General features: G+C 35.7%; 1 protein-coding gene across 4 annotated transcripts in view; it reads right to left on the bottom strand.

Annotated features, from left to right (window-relative positions):
- The window catches only part of ERBB4 (erb-b2 receptor tyrosine kinase 4), a 1,252,881-nt gene that overhangs the window by 267,727 nt on the left and 962,717 nt on the right, over positions 1 to 22,437 (bottom strand). For 2 of the 4 annotated variants that reach the window (XM_017343079.4, XM_051849159.3), the window contains exon 16: positions 14,742 to 14,786. In XM_017343079.4, the coding sequence (XP_017198568.1) occupies positions 14,742 to 14,786 (45 nt within the window). Of the gene's footprint in view, positions 1 to 14,545; positions 14,621 to 14,741; positions 14,787 to 22,437 lie in introns of all 4 variants that reach the window. The other 2 variants (XM_008259104.5, XM_017343080.4) reach the window with 1 other exon arrangement.

Below are 22,437 nucleotides of genomic sequence, written 5' to 3'. Positions count from 1 at the left end.
ACACACAGAAAGAGTAAGAGATAGAAAGGTAATAAAAAGAGAAAGAGAAAGAGAAAGAGAAAGAGAAAGAGAAAGAGAAAGAGAAAGAGAAAGAGAAAGAGAAAGAGAAAGAGAAAGAGAGGAAGAGGAAGAGGAAGCGGAAGCGGAAGCGGAAGCGGAAGCGAAAGCGAAAGAGAAAGAAGTCCTCCCAACCAATTTAGTCTTAGGCTTTAAAAATAAATATTAGGCATTGCTATTAGTAACTTATTCTATACGCTTTACTTATTGTTTCAAAGTTGCATAAGATCAAAGCTGTCCCATGAACTGCTGAAATATTAAAGAGCTGTACATGTATAGCTGACCATTCAGAATTATTTACAAGCAATTAATAAATCAGCAAACTTTGAAAGTTAAACAGTTATCCATCACATTATCTCTAAACCATGATTAATGGCATCATAAATGAAACCATAAAACCATTAGAAGACATTTCTCAAACATGTACTCAAACACGTGTACCAATTTTTGGTGAAAAATGTATAGTCATACTTTGATGGATCTAATTTTAGATAGGTATAAAATATGTTAAATTATATATTTTAAAATGAGATTGTAACAAATGTTTTCTAACTCAAGTGCTGTAACTTCTATAATTTTAATGTGTTTTCTATTTGAATTTTAAATATCAAGTAGAAAATTTGAATTAAAAACAGTGTTGTTAATGTGTTTAATTGCTAACTGGACAAATTTTTATAATGCAGTGTGCACATATAATATTTTATGAATGTTAGTCCTATAATTTTTACATGTTACAAGAGAACACACAACAGTGAAAAAAATTATGTCTATTGATTTGGAAGGCTATGCATGATGGACCAAAGGTGCCTATTATGAGCTGCCAAATATCGTGTAGAGTATGCTCCCATATCTGTAAACAAACAAAACCTATACTGTTATATCAATATATTAGTATATGGATAAATAAAATATCATGAAAATATGCCCACATATCTGCATTTAATACACTGAACATATATTGATCATATAATTTTAAACTTCATTTTAAAATAGGTTAAAGAAAATAACTAACCTTATAAGAACATCAGGGAGAACAAAAGAAAAAGAAATGTGTAAAATGGGGCTACTGAACTTTAACCATAAGAGGATGCTTTCGATTTAAAGAAAAGTGCATCAGACAAACTGCTAAGACAAGAACCACTGCTTGAAGATAGATTTACTTGCATCAGTACAATAACAACTCAAAGAAATTTTATTTGTAAGGAACTTTATCATGCTTGCTTACTTGAGAGAATTTGAAAAAACTGAAATGTGAAAATATTTCCCTATTTACTGATTTACTAATGCATGCTCTGTACATGCACAATTGCTGATATTTGCAGAAATGGTTTAATTTGGAGTAATTGTTATATATCATCATTTTGTAATTAACACTACAGGTATTAAAATTTGTTAATTGCCTCAAAATGCATTCAGGATGTTATTAGATTCTGATTATATATTTAACAGTCTTCTAATTTAATGAGTTCAGAGGCACAGATAGTGAACTACAACCTGCTGTTTTCCTTGCAAAAAACAAAACAGGTGACCTTCAAGTTGGATACATGTAAGGCAACACATTGCAAATAACTAATAATTTGTGAATTAATGTCAGAATACTCTAAATGCAGAGAGCAGCACATTTTACATTTCATTTCAACTTCCCAAACCATCTCTCCCTTCACACAAGCAGATATCCTAAAACACCTCTCTCCCTTTTGTCAAGATGACCCAATCTACAGCTTCAGAAAAAATACAGAACATAAACAGAAATTCCCTCAAACGTTGCCTACCAGTACTGTACATCTGCATCTTTCTCCATGGGCTACATATTCCCTCCTGATAAAATGATGAAGAAAGGTTCTCTTCTTCCAATAGCCTATTATTTTTCAATATATTTTGCTTCTAATTCTTGTTGTATCAGGAAACTGCTATAATTGATGATATCTTTTCTTTCCTGCAGCTCTAACTTTTCACATCATGAAGATCTTCTAAAACAGACTCAAATTTCACTCATCATCAAAATACCTTTCTGTTTATTTCTTCTTTCTCTTTTTCTTCACATCTAAAATTTCTTAGGAGGTATCAATACCTGGCTCTTTATATTTCCATATTTCCCATTTATTTCTACCTCATGTCTGTTTGTGGAGAGACTGCTACATCTACAAATGGAATTTTCCATTTGGCACCACATGGATATTTCAAATTCAAAAGAAATTCAGCACATCCAATCCTAAACGTAGGATGACCAAGTTAGGAATGTTCAGTTAAGGTTGCCCCCATCCATCCAATCTTACAATCCAGAAACCTAGGAATAATTATTAATAGTTTCTATACCCAAATCCTTCATTTGATCATCATTGCCATAAAAATAGCTCTTACCTCTTCTTATTCTTGGAAAATAGAAAGGAAGAAGTGTGATCTTTCAAATCAGAAACATTTAAGTTCAAATCTTTGTTCTGCCACTTACTAATTACACTGAATGATCTCCCATTTGTATGATGGCACTAGAGATAACTATTTGTATATCCTTGTGAAAATTAAATTTGATGTTATAGCACATCTGACAGATATATATTTGGATTTTTGAGTTAGGTAAATCAACTCACAGCTAGATATGATAAGCTTTTTGAAAAAAAAAAAAACACTGACAAAGAAATAAAAACTAGTGGTTAGGTTTTCCCATTTTCCTATCGGTTCTTTCTTTGTTGGTGGGTAGAACAATATAGCTATCCACTCTGGTATTTGAACTTAAGATTTTAACCCCTAAGATATGGGATCCAGAGGCACAGTAATGAAATAGCTTTGGAAATAGGTTTCATGATTTATTTTTCTCTTGAACAAGTAAACTTTTTATGGTACAAGGTTTTCGTTGTTGTTTTATTTTTACTCCTCTGAAAGTAACGATAATTACGCCATAAACGACTCAAGCATATGGAATACTTTACTTTGAGCAAAAGAACAGAATGTCATAAAATTACAATGGCTACAAGCATTCAGTTTATGAGAGGTGAGTTTCCCCTTCCTTATCATTCATTCTTTAGTACTAAGTTACCATGAAATTATGAGGAAATTATACCACTTTGGGTTTGAGGAAGGATGGTAGCAAAGAATGAAATTCACTGTGAGGGAATTTCATTGGTAAATCAAAGTGTTCTTCTGTTAATTAGCTTCTGCCTACAAATAAAATATGGAAAAAATAACTATGTTTATGAAAGAATGATTAGTTAGGGAATGTGCTGAGGTAATAAGAAAAAAGCATGAAGAGAGCAATCTGAGTTAATATCTACACATCATTTTATGCAACCATGTCACAGAAGGGGGTCCTGGTTAATTAGATTCCTTTAGTTAAATAGGAAATATGAAAAAAGAAATGGATACTTACTTAGGGTTTAATACAATGTATGATTATGTAGTAGGATAATTTTAACTGTTTTCTGAATATCTAGCTATATAATCACACACACTTTGGCCTATATTTAAATAATATTTCTGCTTAACTATTACTCATTTCTGACATCAAATAATTGAAATAATATCCTAATAGAAATATTGACTATAGGCAACATAATTTTCAGAATGTCTGTGCAATGTGATTCCAGGTTTTTGAGTAATTTTCTATTTTGAAAATGGACAATACTCGGAATTCTACAGGCAGACCCAAATGATCATATTTAATCTTTTTTTCTTTAAGAAGTTTGCAAGATCTGTGTGCATATGTATGTACAAGTTCAAACAATATGACTCATCCCATGTGTAACTTATTGAAGCTGATGAACTAAACATCCTTCTATAAATATTCAAAAGCATTCCTTCCACTGTTAGTGTTGTATGTAAAATTCTCTCTAAAATTGAGTATTAATTCTGTTTCGTGATGACCAGGCTAGAGTAGTTCCCTCCCACAGGCATATAATGTAAGATTAATAAGTAATTTAAAATATTCTAGTAGACATATTTTGAAAGAGGAATTATAATAAAATTTTATTTACCCAATATGCCCCAAATTATTAACATTTCAACATGTAGTCAATGTAATTAGTAAGTAATGAGACATTTTACATTCAATTTGTATACTACATCCTCAAAATAGAGTTTTCTTTTTATAATTACAGAGTATCTCAATTCATTATAGCTGCACTGACAATGCTCAATGACCAAACATGGCAGTGCTACCATATCGGACAGTGTAAATGTAGAGCAGTCTTTGAGAAGACAACAGTCTGAAGACTTAAGAAGAAAGATCATGAATTTGGAGTAAACTTGGGGACACTTCTATTAGCATTTTGTCTATGAGGTACTTCCTACTAATTCAGTATTGAGTACCTAGAGCTAATGTGGACATTGAAACTTCACCTTTCAGTATATAGATGTACAGAAAGTCTATGGTTTTAAACTTGAGACAATACCTTACTGCTTATTTCAAGCTCTTTTGTAGGGCAAGAAAGGATTAAATTACATGATGATAGTAAGACCAACTTATCTTTCAGATATAAAGGTGCCCTTATATGGTAAAGTTGCATGAGATCCAGAAAATAATTTATTTGCAAAATTCCTGCAAGAAAAATTGTAATAAGGCATTATTGGAAACGTTATGTTCAAGTCAACATGATAGACAGATGTGGTAGGCAGAAATTGATGCTCCCAAAATTATAGCAATTGATATATGTATATATATATGTGTGTGTGTATACATATATACATATATATATATATATATATATATATACACTTTCTCCTACTTAATCGAACATTACCCTAATCAAACATAAATCTAGGTATAAACATAAAAATTACATTTTGGGTGTAATTAAGATTCTAAATCACTTGATTTTAAGACAATATGACTGGGACCAGTGTCATGGCATACAGAGCAAAGCTGCCAACTGCTATGCCAGTATCCAAACGAGAGCTGCTTTGTGTCCTGGTTGCTTCACTACAGATCCAGTTCTCTGCTAATGGCCAGGGAAAAGCAGCCAAACGTGGCCCAAGTACTTGGGTTCTTGCCACCCATGTGGAAGACCTGGAAGAAGCACCTGGTCCCCGGTTTCAGCACTGGCTGTTGTGGCCATCTGGGGAGTGAACTTCCAGATGGAAGATTTCTCTTTCTCTCTGTCTGTCCCTCTCTGAGTAACTGACTTTTGAATAAATAATTTTTTTTGAAAAAAGACAAAGGGCAGAATCTTCAATCTGCATCTCAAGGTCAGAGAGGAAAAAAAAAAAAGAGATTCAAAGAATGAGAAGGATTTGAAGTATTATTGCCAACTAAAAAGAGAGAGGGGAGTTTGTGATAAAATTTGAACCCAGGGTCCAAAGAAGCTGAGCATAGTATTAGCCAAAAATCAGAAATGAAATGATGACTTCAGTTCCACTACTTTAAGAAACAATTCTGCTAATAATTTGAATGAATTTGGAAGTCTAGAGAATGCAGTCCAGACAGCATCTTGGTTTTAGTTGGTGAGATTCTAAGAATAGACCCTTAGTTAAACTTTGCCTGTACTTTTATTTTTTATATTTTTCCCCATTTTATTTGAAAGAAAGTAAGAGAAACAGACAGACAGATACAAACAGGCAGAGTGTGAGGTCTTCCATCTATTGGTACATTCCCCAAATGCCTGTGACAGTCAGAGCTGGGTAAGACTGAAGTCAGGAACCTGAACTCCATCCAAGTCTCCCCCATGGGTGGCACGAATCCTACTATTTGAACAATTACCTGCTTGCTTCCCAGAGTGCACATTAGCAGGAAGCTGGCTCAGAAGCAGAGTACCTGGGACACGTACCAGCCTGCCTGTACTTTTACCAACAGACTTATATGTTTGATTTTGAAGTTCTGCAGTTTGTGATAATTCATTCTACAAGAATAAAAAAGAAATAGTACTTAAAATGGTTCTCTCACTTTAAGTACTCAAAGATATTTTAAAAACACTCCCATTTTAGTTCACAAATAACTAATCCATGTCTACGATATTTTGAATCCTAAAATAGGTTTGAAGGCCAAACTATGATGCCCTAAATTTTAATCCACTATTTTCACACTGGTGATGTTTAGTTTAGTAATTCAATGTTACATACTTATTTTTTTTTCTATAGGGAACTGAAATCATTGCACACATCAAATAATCATGCTTCTATGAACTGAACATAAAAAGTAGTTGTAAGATCAAAGATAAATGCTAGATGTGGTAGCATTTACAGCATATTATTTTGAAGTCATTCAATTAACAGTATGTGGACACTGACTTACGAGGAGACGCTGCCTTTAAATAGTTTACTAATTATATTCACATTAGCACCAGATTAAATATTGTTAGGTGCCATTTGTCTTTGCATATGTACATAACTTGCTTAGCACATAACTGCTATTTTTCCACTACCTTTACATTCTGTCAGCGCATCTCCTTATGTACCATGTACAGAAATGTTTGCAAGCAGGTTCTGTTTTCACTTGGTGGTAATGCAGACAGATCTTTGTTGAAATGTTATGAAATAGAACTGGTATCTCTGAAGTGTACTTTATAAGGAAAGAATGCCAGAAGTCAAATAGCACATGCAATATACCCTTAAAACCATAGATTTGCTTAAAGAAATGTGTCAAGGTTTCAAGAATATCTTCCACTATTTTGTTTTTATTTTTAGTGACAGACATAAGGTTGTCAATAATTAATTTCAGTAAAACTTAAGACATTTCTGAGATAACATGCAAAAACAGTCCTGACATCTTTCTAAATTATAAATTAATATAAAACATGATAATTCCTGTATTTTATAGGAAAGAGTGGAAGACATGTATTCCAAATGGAATATATACATTAAGAATTTTTGCTTTGATCCTTAACTAGTTATGAGCAAATTTTTAAAAGTTCATGGAAATGGAGTAAAAAATATTTATTTTCATGCAAAATCTGAAATCCAGGAATATAAATTATCTTCAAAATGTTCATTGAAAATGCATGTTATGAATAAAACTATGCATGAATTTCAAATTTTACACCAAAATTAGTTTAGCTTTTAATCACACTTTCCACAAAACATTCAAAGTTCTCCTATCTAATCAACATCTTTCCCATTTAAAAATGCTGTCTTTAGACCTTGTTACAGACCTAAAGTCAATGCTCTTAAAAAGCCTGGCTCCTCTACTTCCAACCTCACTTCCTGTTAATGCATCCTGGGAGGCAGAGGGAGATGTTGAAACAAACACGGGAGATCCTGACGGAATTCCAGGTGCCTGGTTTCAACCTGGCCCAGCTCTGGTTGTTTCCAACACTGGGGGAGTGAATCAGTGCTTGAATGATAGTCTCTCTCTCTCTCTCTCTCTCTCTCTCTCTCTTCCCCCAACCCCAGCACTTCTCTTTCTTTCAAATAGATTAAAATAAATTATCTTTTTAAAAAAAAAAATCATTTATTTGAAAGAGTTACAGAGAGAGAGGGAGAGACAGAGAGAGGTCTTCCATCTGCTGATTCACTCCCCAAATGGCCACAACGGCTGGTGCTGGGCCAAGACGAAGCCTGGAGTCAGGAACTTCATCCAAGTCTCCCATGTGGCTGCACTCAGGCCATCTTCTGCTGCTTCACCAGGCACATTAACGGGGAGTTAAATGGGAAGTGGAAGAGCCGGGACTTGAACTGGCACACAAATGCGGGCCCCATAAATGAACATTTTTAAAAACCCTCTTTGACTTCCACTCATAAGTGTGGATTTTTAATTTGCTACAATATGAATATCTCTAGAACTCTTAAAGTTTGGCTAATAATGTCCCAGCGTGTGGGTATCAATGTAAAAGCCACCTATGCAACCTTGTAATACTAGATCCTTTTCTTTAACTCTGATCAGTGATTAACAACCACGGGAGGATGCTCTGTGCTCCCCTCATTATCCTCTGATAGCTTTGGTATTTTGTGGATGCTCGGAAGTGTGGGACGAAAATCATGAGGAAAAAGAAGAAATTCACCCATTCTTTTTCATCTCTTTGCACTCTTCAAAAGTAAACTTAATATACAGGATGCAGTGGACTGTGGAGAGACTTATAATAAAAGGGCTGTGTACTTTTATTTATTGGACTTATGGATCATAATGCAGCTGCCACTCATCTAAGGTAACTATCCATGGGCAGTTCTGTCCATTTGAGTGGGACATAACTTATGAACTAAGTTCCTCAGGGGCAAAACAAACACAGAAAAAAACGGGGCCATTTGTGAAAGTGGTGCCAAGATATCGTCTTTCTCATATATCACACACGGGTCACACTGCTAAAGGATAAACTGTTATGTGACCTCTTAGGTAATAACCAGTACACCGTAAAGTAAAAGTTAAGACACAGGCATTGCAATGTGACAAGAATAGGAAATATTTCAAACAGCCCATATGAGAATGAATTAAAGTGAGATCAATTACTTTATTTTATATTGTGAAGCACCTTGAATAATTGAATTGGAACAAATAATTACATAAAGTGTACAGATATTTTGAGGTTATAAAAATCTCTCACACAAATCCAAAAAGAATTGTTAGTTTACCGATTTTATTTTTAACTAACATAAATAAGTGTTTTTTTTTTTTTGTTTGTTTTGACAGGCAAAGTTAGACAGTGAGAGAGAGACAGAGAGAAAGTTTTATAGACAGTGAGAGAGAGACAGAGAGAAAGGTCTTCTTCCATTGTCTCATTCCCCTAATGGCCACTACAGCCGGCGCTGCACCGATCCAAAGCCAGGAGCCAGGTGCTTCCTCCTGGTCTCCCATGCGGATGCAGGGTCCCAAGCACTTGGGCCATCCTCCACTGCCCTCCCGGGCCACAGCAAGGAGTTGGACTGGAAGAGGAGCAACTAGAACTAGTACTCGGTGCCCCAACTGGGACTAGAACCTGGGTGCCAGCGCCGCAGGCGGAGGATTAGCCAAGTGAGCCACGGCGCCAGCCTCAAATAAGTGCTTTGCCAATAGATGCTTTGCCTATTGAAATTAACAAATTGAGGCCCTTCTGGAATAAGTGACTAAGACCTTAAAATGTTTGATACATTTTTGACAAAAAAAATCTAAAATAGAACAGAATTTTACATTTTGTTATGTCAGAGTTGTTATGAAAAGAGTATATGTAAGCTAAGATAAATATCATAAAAAAATCTAATAAAAAACTTGCTGAACATATTTCTTCATAGGATTTTTGAGGGAAAAGGATAACCATCAATAGTAACTGCTATTTTTAAAGAATTTAATTCAGATAAGAATAGGAAAAGTAGGGAGAGGTTCTAAAATATCAGGTATTACTTCCATTATAAGTAGAATATTCTAGGAGACTAAAAGTTTTTTTTAAAAAATCTATTCTATCTTATCCAATCTTCCTGAAAGAAATTCCAGTGGCAGCCTGTAAGGTAAATGAAGTGTGGAAAACCAATTCACAAATTGCAGGCTTGGGAAAGAATAACACTGCTTAGAAAATGAAAGTCGATCAAGATTGGAAACATTTCACCTGTTTTCATTTAAATTTTCAATCTTTTTTCCCCGCTGGTTTAGGAAACAGAATACAGCATAATGGGGCAGTAGGGAATAGGAACTCTAAATATTTTGATATGGCCACATTGACATGCTCAATGTAATTTTCTCTGACTAAAAGAACACTAAGCATTTGGATCATTTCCCAGTTAAAACACTTTTTATAGAATTTAAAACAATCATTTTAATCATGACTTTTCCCTTTTTAATGTAGAATTTTTTTCCATTAATCAAGAAAGATGCTTAAAAACTATCATGGAATTTACAAATGGAAAGTGACTTGAAATATTTTTAGACTAGCCCTCTGTTTTCAGTGAAATGTGTATGTACATTAAGTATTAATGCAATATTGAAGATGTGGAAAAGGATATACTTAATAGTTTTACTTGTCATCCAGCCTGTGTCAAAATGAACCATACACTTTTCCAGAACAGCCAAGCAAAATCCTTCATGTAAATTCTAAATTATCTTACACACAGAACCTGACAAATCAATGAATTTTAGCAAATCAAAACAACTGAAGAATAGAATCACGTTGCTTCAAACTTCAAAACAGATATTAATTAAAGAATCTGGGCTGGCGCCGCAGCTCACTAGGCTAATCCTCCGCCTTGCAGCGCTGGCACACCGGGTTCTAGTCCAGGTCGGGGCACCGGATTCTGTCCCGGTTGCCCCTCTTCCAGGCCAGCTCTCTGCTGTGGCCAGGGAGTGCAGTGGAGGATGGCCCAAGTGCTTGGGCCCTGCACCCCATGGGAGACCAGGATAAGTACCTGGCTCCTGCCTTCAGATCAGCGCTGTGCGCCGGCTGCGGTGGCCATTGGAGGGTGAACCAAAGGCAAAGGAAGACCTTTCTCTCTCTCTGTCTCTCTCACTCACTGTCCACTCTGCCTGTAAAAAAAAAAAAAAAAAAAAAAAAGAGAGAGAGAGAGAGAGAGAGAGAAAGAAAAAAAAAAAGAAAAAAGAATCCGGAGTTTCCAAAAAGGAACAATTAGCTATCTGCCATCCATTCTTTAAAATCATTTCACTTAGATATTTGATACACAATTCAGATGCTTCAAAACTGAGAAACTTTGATGTTAGTCCTGTAGTTACTAACCTATTTGATTAATGATCCTGTGGCATGTAAAGTATAATGGAGCACAATTTCATGATATTGTAAGAGAGACTTTTATGTCAGTATTTCAAAAAGAACAGTAATCACCACACTGAACATGTATGATGGCTCCTGCGCATTATCTCATTTAATCTCCACATCAAATTTAGGACATAAAAGAATTCCCATTCTGATTACTACTTGTTGAATTCTTTATATAATAGAGGGTTAAGCTTGCAATTATAAAGAAAATTGAAAGTATGTCATTGTAAAATTTAAAAGAAAAATAAGAAAGGAAGAAGAATGGAGGAGAGAGGTGAGGAACGAAAGAGGTTTGGGTGGGAAATATCATTATGTTTTTAAAACTATATATGAGAGGCTGGCGCTTTGGCATAGCCAGTAAAGCTGCCGCCTCCTGTGCTGGCATTCCATATGGGTGCCATTTCGAATCCCGGGTGCTCTACTTCCAATCCAGTTCTCTGCTATGGCCTGGGAAAGCAATAGAGGATGGCCCAAGTCCTTGGGCCCCTGCACCTGTGTGGGAGACACAGAAGAAGCGCCTCTGGCTATGGATCTTCGCAGCTCTGGCCATTGTGGCCAACTTGGGAGTGAACCAGTGGATGTAAGACCTCCCTCTCTCTCTCTCTCTCTCTGCCTCTCCTTATCTCTCTGTATAACTCTTTAAAATAAATAAGTAAATCTTAAAAAAAAAAACCCTGTATATATGAAACACATGGAATTTATTCCCTTTATATAAATAAAAAAGGAAAAAACAAACCTCTCCTTTTTCCAGATGAGAAACATGCTAGTGCCAGTATTTGAGCTCGGGATTACATTCAATAATTCCTTCTCTTTTTTTATGGAATGGTCTACAAGTATGTTTTCTTAGGAATTACAGGTTAGACAGTCTTATTTACACATCATTATTGGCCATGGTTACCTACATATAGCAAAGCTCATCTTAATTAGGTGTGTAATCTGACATTACATGGTACAGCCTGCAAAGGCAGGCAACAAGATGGAGAATTCCAATACTACTTTTGTTTAAAGTTTGAAAACATTCAGTCTATAATAACAGAGTTCTATAACTTCATTTATGAGCATTACATAACACAACAGATCACTATGTTAAACTTTTCTCTGCTTCTGTATACTGTCCTAGGACCTACTGTCATCAGTAGTAGGGACTCTCCTTATGATCAGGACTCACTAGTATAGAGGGAGAAATGCCCTCCTTTCCTTTAATGAGCCCATTATAAGGGGCAGAGTCATCCATATCCATCAAAGCTCCCTCAGTGACTCCCAGACTCTCTTATCCCTCTACAAGGCAGGTTCTCCCCTTCTCGAGGTTTGAGAATCATATAGATATAGATGATCTATAAATATCATATAAATATATCATATGTATCAATATAACTATATATACACACATACATAACAATGTACATATGACAACATTTATTGAATGATTTCTATAAGTCTGGCACTATCTAATAACACATTAAATCTTCTCAATCGGCGCCACGGCTCACTAGGCTAATCCTCCGCCTTGCGGCGCCGGCACACCAGGTTCTAGTCCTGGTCAGGGCTCCGGATTCTGTCCCAGTTGCCCCTCTTCCAGGCCAGCTCTCTGCTGTGGCCAGGGAGTGCAGTGGAGGATGGCCCAAGTGCTTGGGCCCTGCACCCCATGGGAGACCAGGATAAGTACCTGGCTCCTGCCATTGGATCAGCGCTGTGCGCCGGCCACGGCGGCCATTGGAGGGTGAACCAACGGCAAAGGAAGACCTTTCTCTCTGTCTCTCTCTCTCACTGTCCACTCTGCCTGTCCAAAAAAAAAAAAAAAAATCTCAATCAACTTATGAACTGTATTAATTTTCTCATTTTATACATGGAGAAAGTGGGATTCCGATACTTTAAGGAACTTATCCAGGATAATAAATCTGAAAATGAAGAGTCCAGCTGTAAATTCAAAAAATCTCATTCCAAAGATAGTACACTTAACCATCACACTACTTTACTCCTAGCGAGTCTAATGGAATAATTATGAGGAAATCATCAAAACAAATGTGAAAAAAACTTTTTAAGGTGAAAGTACAGTGACAATCAGTGGTTTGATGAGGAAAGCTTATTTCATGAATATCGGAGACATCTAAGATAAACCTTGGCTTGCAAAAATATACTTCAGATTTTAGGCTCTCTCATCACCTCGTTCTTTCTCTCTTCCCCTCCCTTATTCTATCCCTTCATCTCTTCATTTTTTTAAACATTTTTACCTGTTCTAAACAGACTAACCAGTCTTCATTGTGCCCAAGTGTCAAAGTGCCACTGTTTTAGAAACCATTTCATTCTTGTACTTACTTTTGTTTTAGGATTTAATTTCTCTGTTTACCTTGTTTTAATCTATCATTTCTCTGGTCATTTTTAAAAGATTTAAAGATAATACCATATGAATGAAAAACACCATGGCTCACGTCAGTGACATGGATGAATCTTGTTAGATACTTAGCAAAATAAGCCAGAATCATAGAGTACAGCTTTTATGAGTAAGTTTATATAAGGTGAAATAAATACAGTAATTTACAGTGTCAGAATCAGGAGAGTAGCTACTCTTGGAATGGGGTACATGGAGGTTTCTGGGTTTTACTATTCCTCTTCTTGGTCTGACTAATGGTTACACAAATGTTTCCTTTTTGGAAATCCACTGAGCTTTACACGCACATGATTTATGTTGTGCTTCAATGCAATTTTATAATTATGGTGAAAATTTAACAGGCAGTATTTCACCCCAAATTCTCACTTTGCTAATTGTAGTTTATCACTATTTTCTTCTTCCAAAAACATGCATTCCATTTGCTCATAAATAAAGCTAACATTATTTCTACATAAGATTGTAAAGGTAACATTTTCCTCTTTAGAAATGTTATGAGATGTTTACGATATATTTTAAAAGTCATGTTTGTTGAGGCATGATTTATATATAGTAAAATTCACCCTTTACATATTTTTATGTACAATGAGATGACGTTATATAATTTTTGACAAACACATACATTTGTGCAACCACCACCACAAGCAAAATGAACAGCTCCCTTTTCCCCATAAATTCCCTCCTGTTCTGCAGTCAGCCTCATCCCCCTCCCTCCAACCCCTGAGAAAACTGATGCATTTTCTGCCCGTGTAGTTTTGCCTTTTCCAGAAAGCCACATGGAATCATACAGGGTGTAGTATTTGTAGTCTGGCTTCTTTTGTTAAGCATACTGCACTTCAGATCCATCCATGTTGGGTGTGTGAACAATCTTTTTTTTTTTTTTTATTGCTCAGTAGTGTTACAATGTATAGGTATACAAAAAATGAACAGCATTCAAGGTCTTTCCAGTTTGAGGTGATCATGAATAAACTACACACATTTGCGGATGGGTTTTTGTGTGAACATGGGTCATACGATTTGTTTTTTAATTCCAATACTTCTACCTGTATAAAACAGTTTCTATATTGCCTTTGGTCTATGGTAATTCTGGTACCTAGAGATGTACCAATCAATTAAAAATAATGGAAAAATTCAGAACTTGAAATCAAATTAAGTAGTAAACACCATATAAGCATAGATCAACTCCTGCCAATCCCTCCTCTTAAAATAGTTTTTCAATCATCTACAGAATTAAGAGTAATAATATCCTAGTAAATTCTAATAGTACCTTTAAACTGTATAAAATAATTAATAATTTAGATTAATAATTCTTTAATCTGTGTAAAATTAAAAATCAGTGACATTACTAGTTAGAATTCTCGAATCATAATAAGTGAAGGAGAAAAGTACTTTTTGATTCTTTAATAACTCTTAACAATTACAAATTTAATTTATTTGGTTAGTACTTTTTGTTCATGATAATTGGGAAAGGATTTGAGTGACAAAATGGAAACATGGTAGATGTTACCTAGCATGTTGTGGTAAAGTGGAATGGCCCGTCCATGGGTAGTAAATGCAGTCATGACTAGTGGGACCGTTACACCTGCAGGCAATTACAGAACAGAAAACATCATTCTCCATTCACAGTGACATGCACACACATGCACCAGTGCTCACACATGGAGCCTTGGAGGAAGTACATGGGAAGCAAGCACACCAAGTACCTATCCATGAGGCCGATGCAGTCTTCAATACTTGAGCCTATGCACCTGCAGAAGATGCAAATTTTAAACAAATACAAGGAAATAAAAATTAATCACTTTTCAAAGAAGTACAATAAATAACCATCAAATTGCTAGATAATTTTATACTTATTAGGCAATTTTTGAAAAACTATGAATAAAAAACCAGCAAAAATGTTATTGGTTGGTTACACATAGAAATGACTTGCAAAGAAACGTGTCACAGTGAAGGAAATTTTAACCTGCTACTGTGGATAAGTTCCAAATGCACACAGCTAATTTCTAGAGTTTTAATTCCTTTTCCCCATTCATAATTCTATCTTGATGAATAATTTGATACTTTAGTAGTTATAATTATTTTCATATATATATAATTTCTCTTAAAAGACCTTATTATTAAGTAAAGACTAAAATCAATAAAAAAGAAATCTGAGCAATTGAATATAGTATACTAACCTTATATTTAATGCTCATTGAAGATTGAGTTTGGCAGAAAATGAGTTAACATGCTTTAGTGCTATTCTCATGGATACTTTACATAATCAGATTATTCTGGTCCTTGGTTGCAACTGTCTCTAATACATACTTATCTTTAAACATGAATTTATTTCAAAAGCAAATTAACTGGTTTTACCATACTGCAGTTTATCTTAATGTTCTCTTTGAAAATAGCAGTGCCATAACAGTCAAACAAAAGAGGGTTTAAACTGCCATAATATTAAACTCAAAAAAGAACAAGTAAATTCTCTGTAAGTGAATGAAAACCTCCAGATCCAGGTAACTAAAGAATCCATTGAGATTTATATAAGTATACAGAATTCTAACATATAGTCCCTAGGATTTCATTTTAAATAATTATAGAAATATTATTTCATCCATCTTCCAGTATCCTTGAATTGTATTTTGCTTTTCTCCCATCAGAGATATCCAACTCCAGGGCATTTTCAAGATTCTTCCTACAACTATGATTTATAGAACTTCCTAGTATGACTGGTTATAAAGATTTTATATGTTTTTAAACTCTCAATTTTCAAAAATGAAAATGAAGTTGAAGTTAATACCACTATATAACAATATAAAAGGTGTTCAGATAAGAACGCTAGACTATCCAATTTATTTTAGACATTTTTACCATTTTTAAATGTTTCTAATTCTAATTTTTAATTAGTTTTTAACAGATTCAATATAGTTTATAGGTAAAATTTTGAGAATATGATGGGATTTCCTTCTTCCTTTCCTTTGTCCCTCCCACCCCTCCATTGCTTCCACCCTTCCAGGTCTCCTCCCTCTTCCTCCCTCCCTCCCTCCCTCCCTCCCTCCCTCCGTCCCTTCCTTCCTTCCTTCCTTCCTTCCTTCCTTCCTTCCTTCCTTTTATATTTGAGATAACATCTTCTAAATTTACATTACAGTAAAAAGGCTTGATACATCACCAAATAAGAAGTTTAACCTAGTTTGGTGGGAACACAGACAATTGCTTTAAACAATAATTGAGTGGAAAAAAAAAAAACTCTTAACTAATTTAATTGATCTAAATATATATCTAATTAATAATAATTAAGTCACTTTGTTTCATCAATATCTAATATAACAGTTCCTATTAGCTGGAAAATTAGTTTATTTTTGCTTTAATTTTGAGGATTCTTTTTGAGCAACATAATAAATAGAAAACATCTTTTTAAAAAAAGCAAATAGGAAATACAGGATATAGCACTTGGTATTATGCATAATCCATAATCAAAACCATTTTTAAAAATGGAAAACTAACCCCTAAAAAGCTTCTAAATTGTCTTACATGGTTTTCTTTTGATTCTATTCTGAATAACTTAGCTTTTTCTGAGTTCTTTTTATATCTCTTCTTCAAAATGCATTTTGATTATGTATTACCATTTTGTAAAATTAATAGTCTACATTCTATTTCCAAGTGATAATCTGAAAAGCTATGGTTAGTTAGCAATCATTATAATAACCCTTGAAAGATAAAAATATTTGAAAGTGAAATTCAACTTGAGGGGAAAGTGTGAGTAATGAAAGATTTTCACCCATTCAAGAAATCCTGTGCTACATGACTACAAGTGATCCTACTGTTCTAGGAGCTGCTAAGAGAAAAAAAATGAATTAGACACTTCCATTCTCAATGAGCTCACAATTTAATAAAGGAGCCAGATGCATAAACAGATGTGTATTACATAATGTGAAAAATGGAATAAGAGACATGAACAAGTGGTCTAGGAGGGGTGTGAAGGAGGCACACCTCACTGAAGCCCTGGGGTCACAGAAATCCTCTTGGAGGAGCAGGAAAATCACATGTTAGGGATGTGAGAGTTGGTTTGTAATGGGTAAAAAAACAGCAGAAACAAAAGCATAGATCTGGAGACATACATAATGGATATAACAACTGAAAACAAAACAAATCTGAAGAGTTAGAAAGATATGAAGCAACAGGGGAAGGAAAAAGAAGGAGCTTGAGTGTTAAGGGGAGTTGAGCTTGAGTGTTAAGGGGAGTTGGACTTTGAAGACTACTTATTTAATAACAAACTAAATGAAACACTACTATAGGAGGTTAAGGGAGTAGTGAAATTGGTAGATTTGCATTTTAAATAGATCTCTTTGCCCTGTGGAGGTTAGGCAGCTGGAAGCCAGGTAGGTTTCTGTGGCACAGAGACTCTTGTGATCTGTGATAGAGATGACTGTGCAAAGCTAATGAAATAGTAACTGAGACAGAGGCAGAGTGGACAGATACAAGATATGTGTTGAAAGGTATGGGGATAAAAGAGAAATTAATGGCAATTTAATGGGAGGTGAAAGATTAAAGGGGTTAAGGTTGACATATTTCCAGCTTTGAGAATGGTGGAGTTATCAGTGAGAGAATTCAAGAGGCAGAGCATGTTTCCTTAAATGTGATCAGAAGGCTTGATAACTTCACTTGCGTGTATCCAGGGTTCAATAATATTGCTCAGCAATTGAAAAGATGAGTCGGCAGCTAAGGGAGTTCCAAGAGAAGGCAGGAGTATAATGATCTGGTTTGAAGTAGCATACAGAAGTCTGAAATAATGTAAGTGCTGATAGATGGCTGAAGAAGACTATATAAAGTGATATAAACAGAGGCTGGTGACTGAAATCCAAGGGAATCCCATAGCATATGACAAAAAGTGACATTCAAAAGCATGAGGATATATAATTAAGGAACACCAATTAACTGCTGTGTCCTGGAAGCCAAATGAGGAAAGCACTTCTAGAAAGAATAGGTGATCCCAGTTGCTCCTCTTCCAGTCCAGCTCTCTGCTGTAGTCCGGGAGTGCAGTGGAGGATGGCCCAAGTGCTTGGGCCCTGTAACCGCATGGGAGACCAGGAGGAAGCACCTGGCTCCTGGCTTCGGATTGGTGCAGTGCGCCGGCTGTAGCAGCCATTTGGGGGGTGAACCAATGGAAGGAAGACCTTTCTCTCTGTCTCTCTCTCTCACTGTCTAACTCTGCCTGTCAAAAAATAAAAAAAAATTAAAATAATAAAAAAAGAAAGAATAGGTGATCATCAGCATGAAATGCATAGAGGCCTAGTGAGGGAAGAACTGCCACAGGATTTCGCTTGTGTGCCTCAGGGTCTCTAGAACTCAACTGAGAATAAAGTTGAAGTGGAGCAGGAGAGGAGGGCCTGAGGCAGCAGGGTGTAAGGCCAAGAAAGGTTGTTGAGGAGATGGTAACAGGATATTTGAGACTTACACATATTTATAAGGTGAGGATGAGAGAAAAATGAAAGGGAGGGTATGAATGAAATGGCATCATCCTTTCTAAATACAGGCACTGTATATTAAGCAATGCATACTGTATTTCTACTCTGCACTTTGTATGTATAAGCAACAATTAGCATATGCAATTTATATAGATTCAGCAAGACCACAGAATAATAGAATATCTAAACAATCAGAATTGCACAAAAGGTAATAAATCAGGTTATGGAAAATTACAATTATCGAATAAATTAGTGTTCAAAGAGAGAATGTGTACAGAAAAATCAGAAGAAGAACTCATTACATGTCTAACATATTACATAACAATATCTGAAATTTTGAATATTGATTTCTCTTTACTGTTTGTTGTTTAACGTAGTGACTTATAAGTGCCTTGATGAAATTGTATAATCAACATACATTAGATATTTTGACAAAATCTCCAAATTTTGAAATAAAAATGGAGGCATTAAAAAAACTTAACTTGAGATTATAGATTTAACAATTCCATAAGCGGCCCTTCTTTCCATAAATGTAAATTCTGTCACTATAAATACAAAATTTTTTAAAAGATTGATAGGAAAAGACTAACACATTTGGATGAAATTTAATAATATGAAACAATGTGATATTAAGAAAAATTAATGAGTTTTAAAAATACTTCTCATGAAATAAACATTTCAAATCACATCTAATATATCATGGTTTGGTTTGAAACAAAACCTAAATTGGGTGCAGGCAACTAGCTTAGCAGTGAAAACACCTGTTGCGATGTCCTTGTTTCCCTTCGGTGTGCCTGGCTTCACGTCCTGAATCCATAACCACTTCAGTGTGCCTGAGTTTGAGTCCTGGATCCATCACCTAACTCCAGCTTGCTGCTGATGCAGACTCTGAGAGGCAGTGGTGATGGGTTAAGTCCCTGCCTTCCATATGGGAGAAGTGGACTGAGTTCTTGGCTCCCAGCTTTTGCCCTGGCCCTGCCCTGGAGGTTGCAGGAATTTGGCGACTATAACGGTATATGAAAGTGTGGGCTCTTTCTTTCTCTCTCTCTCTCTCTCTCTCTCTCTCTCTCTCAAAATAAATAAATAAATAAATTTTTAAAAAAGTTGTGTCTTCTCCCTACTGGCCCCAATAGACTCCACCTCATTCCTTTTCTCTAAAAACAAACAGGGGCTGGTGTTGAGGAGTAGTGGTAAAACCACCACCACCTGCAATGCTGGCATCCCATATGGATACCAATTTGTGTCCTGGTTACTCCATTTCCTAATTAGCTCTCTGCTAGTGCACCAGGGAAAGCCGGAGAGAATGACCCAAGTGTTTGAGCCCCTGCCACCCAGGTGGGAGACCCTGATGCAGTTCCTGGCTCCTGAGTTCTGCCTGGTCCAGCACTGGTCCATTGCAGCCATCTAGGGAGTGAACTAGCGGATGAAGATTCTCTCTCTCTCCATCTCTCTCTCTCTCCTTCCCTCCCTTCCTCCCTCTCTCCCTGTAACTTTGATTTTCAAGATTAATAAATATTCAAAAAAATAAATGAGCATGAACCCAAGTGATGATGTTACTGTCAGTTTTTTAAATAATAAATTTAGTTTACAAGTCCTATTTTAAAAATCCTATCTTACTAATTCAAACAGGAACACCATCCCTCAGCTTTAAATTCTTGCCCATTGCCTTAAAGCCCAGCAGAGAAGGGTCTGATCTCTAATAGAGGTGTAAATTGAAGAACATAAATTCACTGGACTGTGAGTTCATGGAGGTCAACAGTGGTGCCTTGCTCAATTCTGAACTTGCCTATCACTGCCTCTGATGCTGAGCAGGCATCCAACACAGCAAAGTTGGAGAAGGAATGAAATGAGAAAAGGCTGCTAAAATAAGAGTCTCTGGTCAACATTAGATGAGACAATATATTTGTCCTTTCTCCTCTGGGGATATTCGTAAGAATCTCTTGATAGAGGCTGAGTGAAAAACCAATTTTAAAAGTAACTAAATAATGTATTAGAACCAATATATTTAATGTACATTTTGAGTCATAAAAACACTTTTAAGTTATTACCTAGATAATTTTATTTTCAAAAATCATTAAATGTTATTTAAATAAGAATTTTCCATCTGAAAAATGTAATTTAAAAGACTATTTCCATTAACTTAATTCCTGAATTATCTGACATAATATTGGCATATATAAAAGGAAAAGCTATTTTCCAAAGTGGAGCTAGCATGGTGAGTTCATACATACTGAGAGGTCAGTTATTACATGTGTTTAGGAATAAAAATAGTCCCTCATCTCATTATCCCTACTGCATCTGTGGTTTTTCTAGGAAAAGAACACACTAATGGTCTGTTTGAAAAGAAGGGACTCACTGCACCGAGCACATCCGTGCTTCAGTGCAGGATCCCAAAGCACAAAGGCTGTGCAGCAAAACAGTTCATGTGGGGATTAGGGAGCTTATGATTTCCTCGCAGGAGACTCCTCAGTTCTTTCTGGCCTGGGAACACAGCACTTTTATGAAGTGAATGGATAGGGACACTATGGAGGCCACTGGGAAAAGGAAAGTAAAAATCAAAAATCCCTCAGGAATAGATCAGTAGATAATATATTTTTATCTTGGGAGATTTCAAGGAGTACAAAATTCAAATTCTCTCTCACCTGCAGACATGAGTTGATAAAGACATCTTCCTGCTATTTTTTTTTTTTTTTTTTTTTGGCAGTGCCCAAATGACCTGGTGAGATTTGTTCCCTAAAACTCCTTTATCCTCCCTTTTGGCTGAGATCCAAATGTTGCTGCTACAGCACATTGATCTCTTTTCATTGTCCCCTACTTCTCCTTCCCCTGCTATATATGTTTTCTTTTATTATATAATCATGATTTAAAGGGAAGACACCAGCCACACATCCTGAGTATGGCTCTGTGATCTCACTTTCATTTCCCTAATGGCTTCATTGTAATTAGATTTGCAAAAACAGCAAAAGGTCTCATTTTGAATGGCAACAGCTGTTGACATCAACATTATATTGAATAATTTACTGGTTTAATTTTAGCTGCAAAACAATAAAACCCTCTTGTGGATGATTTTAGCTTGCAAAGTTTTCTCTTTCTGTTGCTGACTCTTTCTTCTGCTCCAGCCGCACCAGTTGTTTTTCCATGAAATATTCGTAACTTAAGTGTGCCAAAAACTCACAGGGAGAGTAGTTTATTACTTCAAGTTTCCTTGAAGCAAAGAGTTTATGTATTTAAAAATCCTCAACCTTTGCACTTCTGTATAAACCAATGAGATGGCAGTGAGCTCTTCCATGTTGAAATGAATTTGAATGACAAATATCATGTTACTTTCTGAGAATCTGCCACTTCCCAGAGTGGCTTAAGTTGGTTTCTAACCTGCTGAAAACTGTAATAGCAAATAAAAATTGATGTTTTGTTGGCAGAAAATGATGCTGCTTTGTTAACAGCTTCAATGTTCCCTAACAACTAGCTTTTTATCTGGCAGAAAATCTCTGGAATCTCATACAGAAGCTAGATAAAGTACCCAAGATTCTAAGAGTGGGTATGTTTCTATGTGGATTTACACATACCTGTGGGCACTCAAAATGGAGAAAGTGCTTTATGGGCAGTAGGAAGATAGAGTATAGAAACTTCTCTTTATTCTAAAATTATTCACCTCATGGAGAAAAGAAAAATCCTTACAAAAAGAGATTTGCTATAGTTTTAAGAAATAGGTGTTGGCATTTGTTCAATGAGTAATGCTATTTTTTTCAGGTTAGTGCTTTCCTCCTTTCTCTTTTTAAAGATTTATTTCTTTGAAAGGTAAAGTGACAGAGAGATGGAGAAAGACAGATCTCCCATCAGGTGTGTCACTCCCCAAATGGCCACAGCAACTAGAGCTGAACCAGGCATAAGAGAGCAGCCAGGAACTTCATCTGAGTCTTCCAGATGGGTAAGAGGAACCCAGGTACTTGGA

Source organism: Oryctolagus cuniculus, chromosome 3 (genome assembly GCF_051225735.1).
Source record: "Oryctolagus cuniculus isolate XC-2025 breed Fujian yellow rabbit chromosome 3, ASM5122573v1, whole genome shotgun sequence".
NCBI classification, from domain to species: Eukaryota; Metazoa; Chordata; class Mammalia; order Lagomorpha; family Leporidae; genus Oryctolagus; species Oryctolagus cuniculus.
This window is presented reverse-complemented; position numbering and strand designations above follow the sequence as displayed.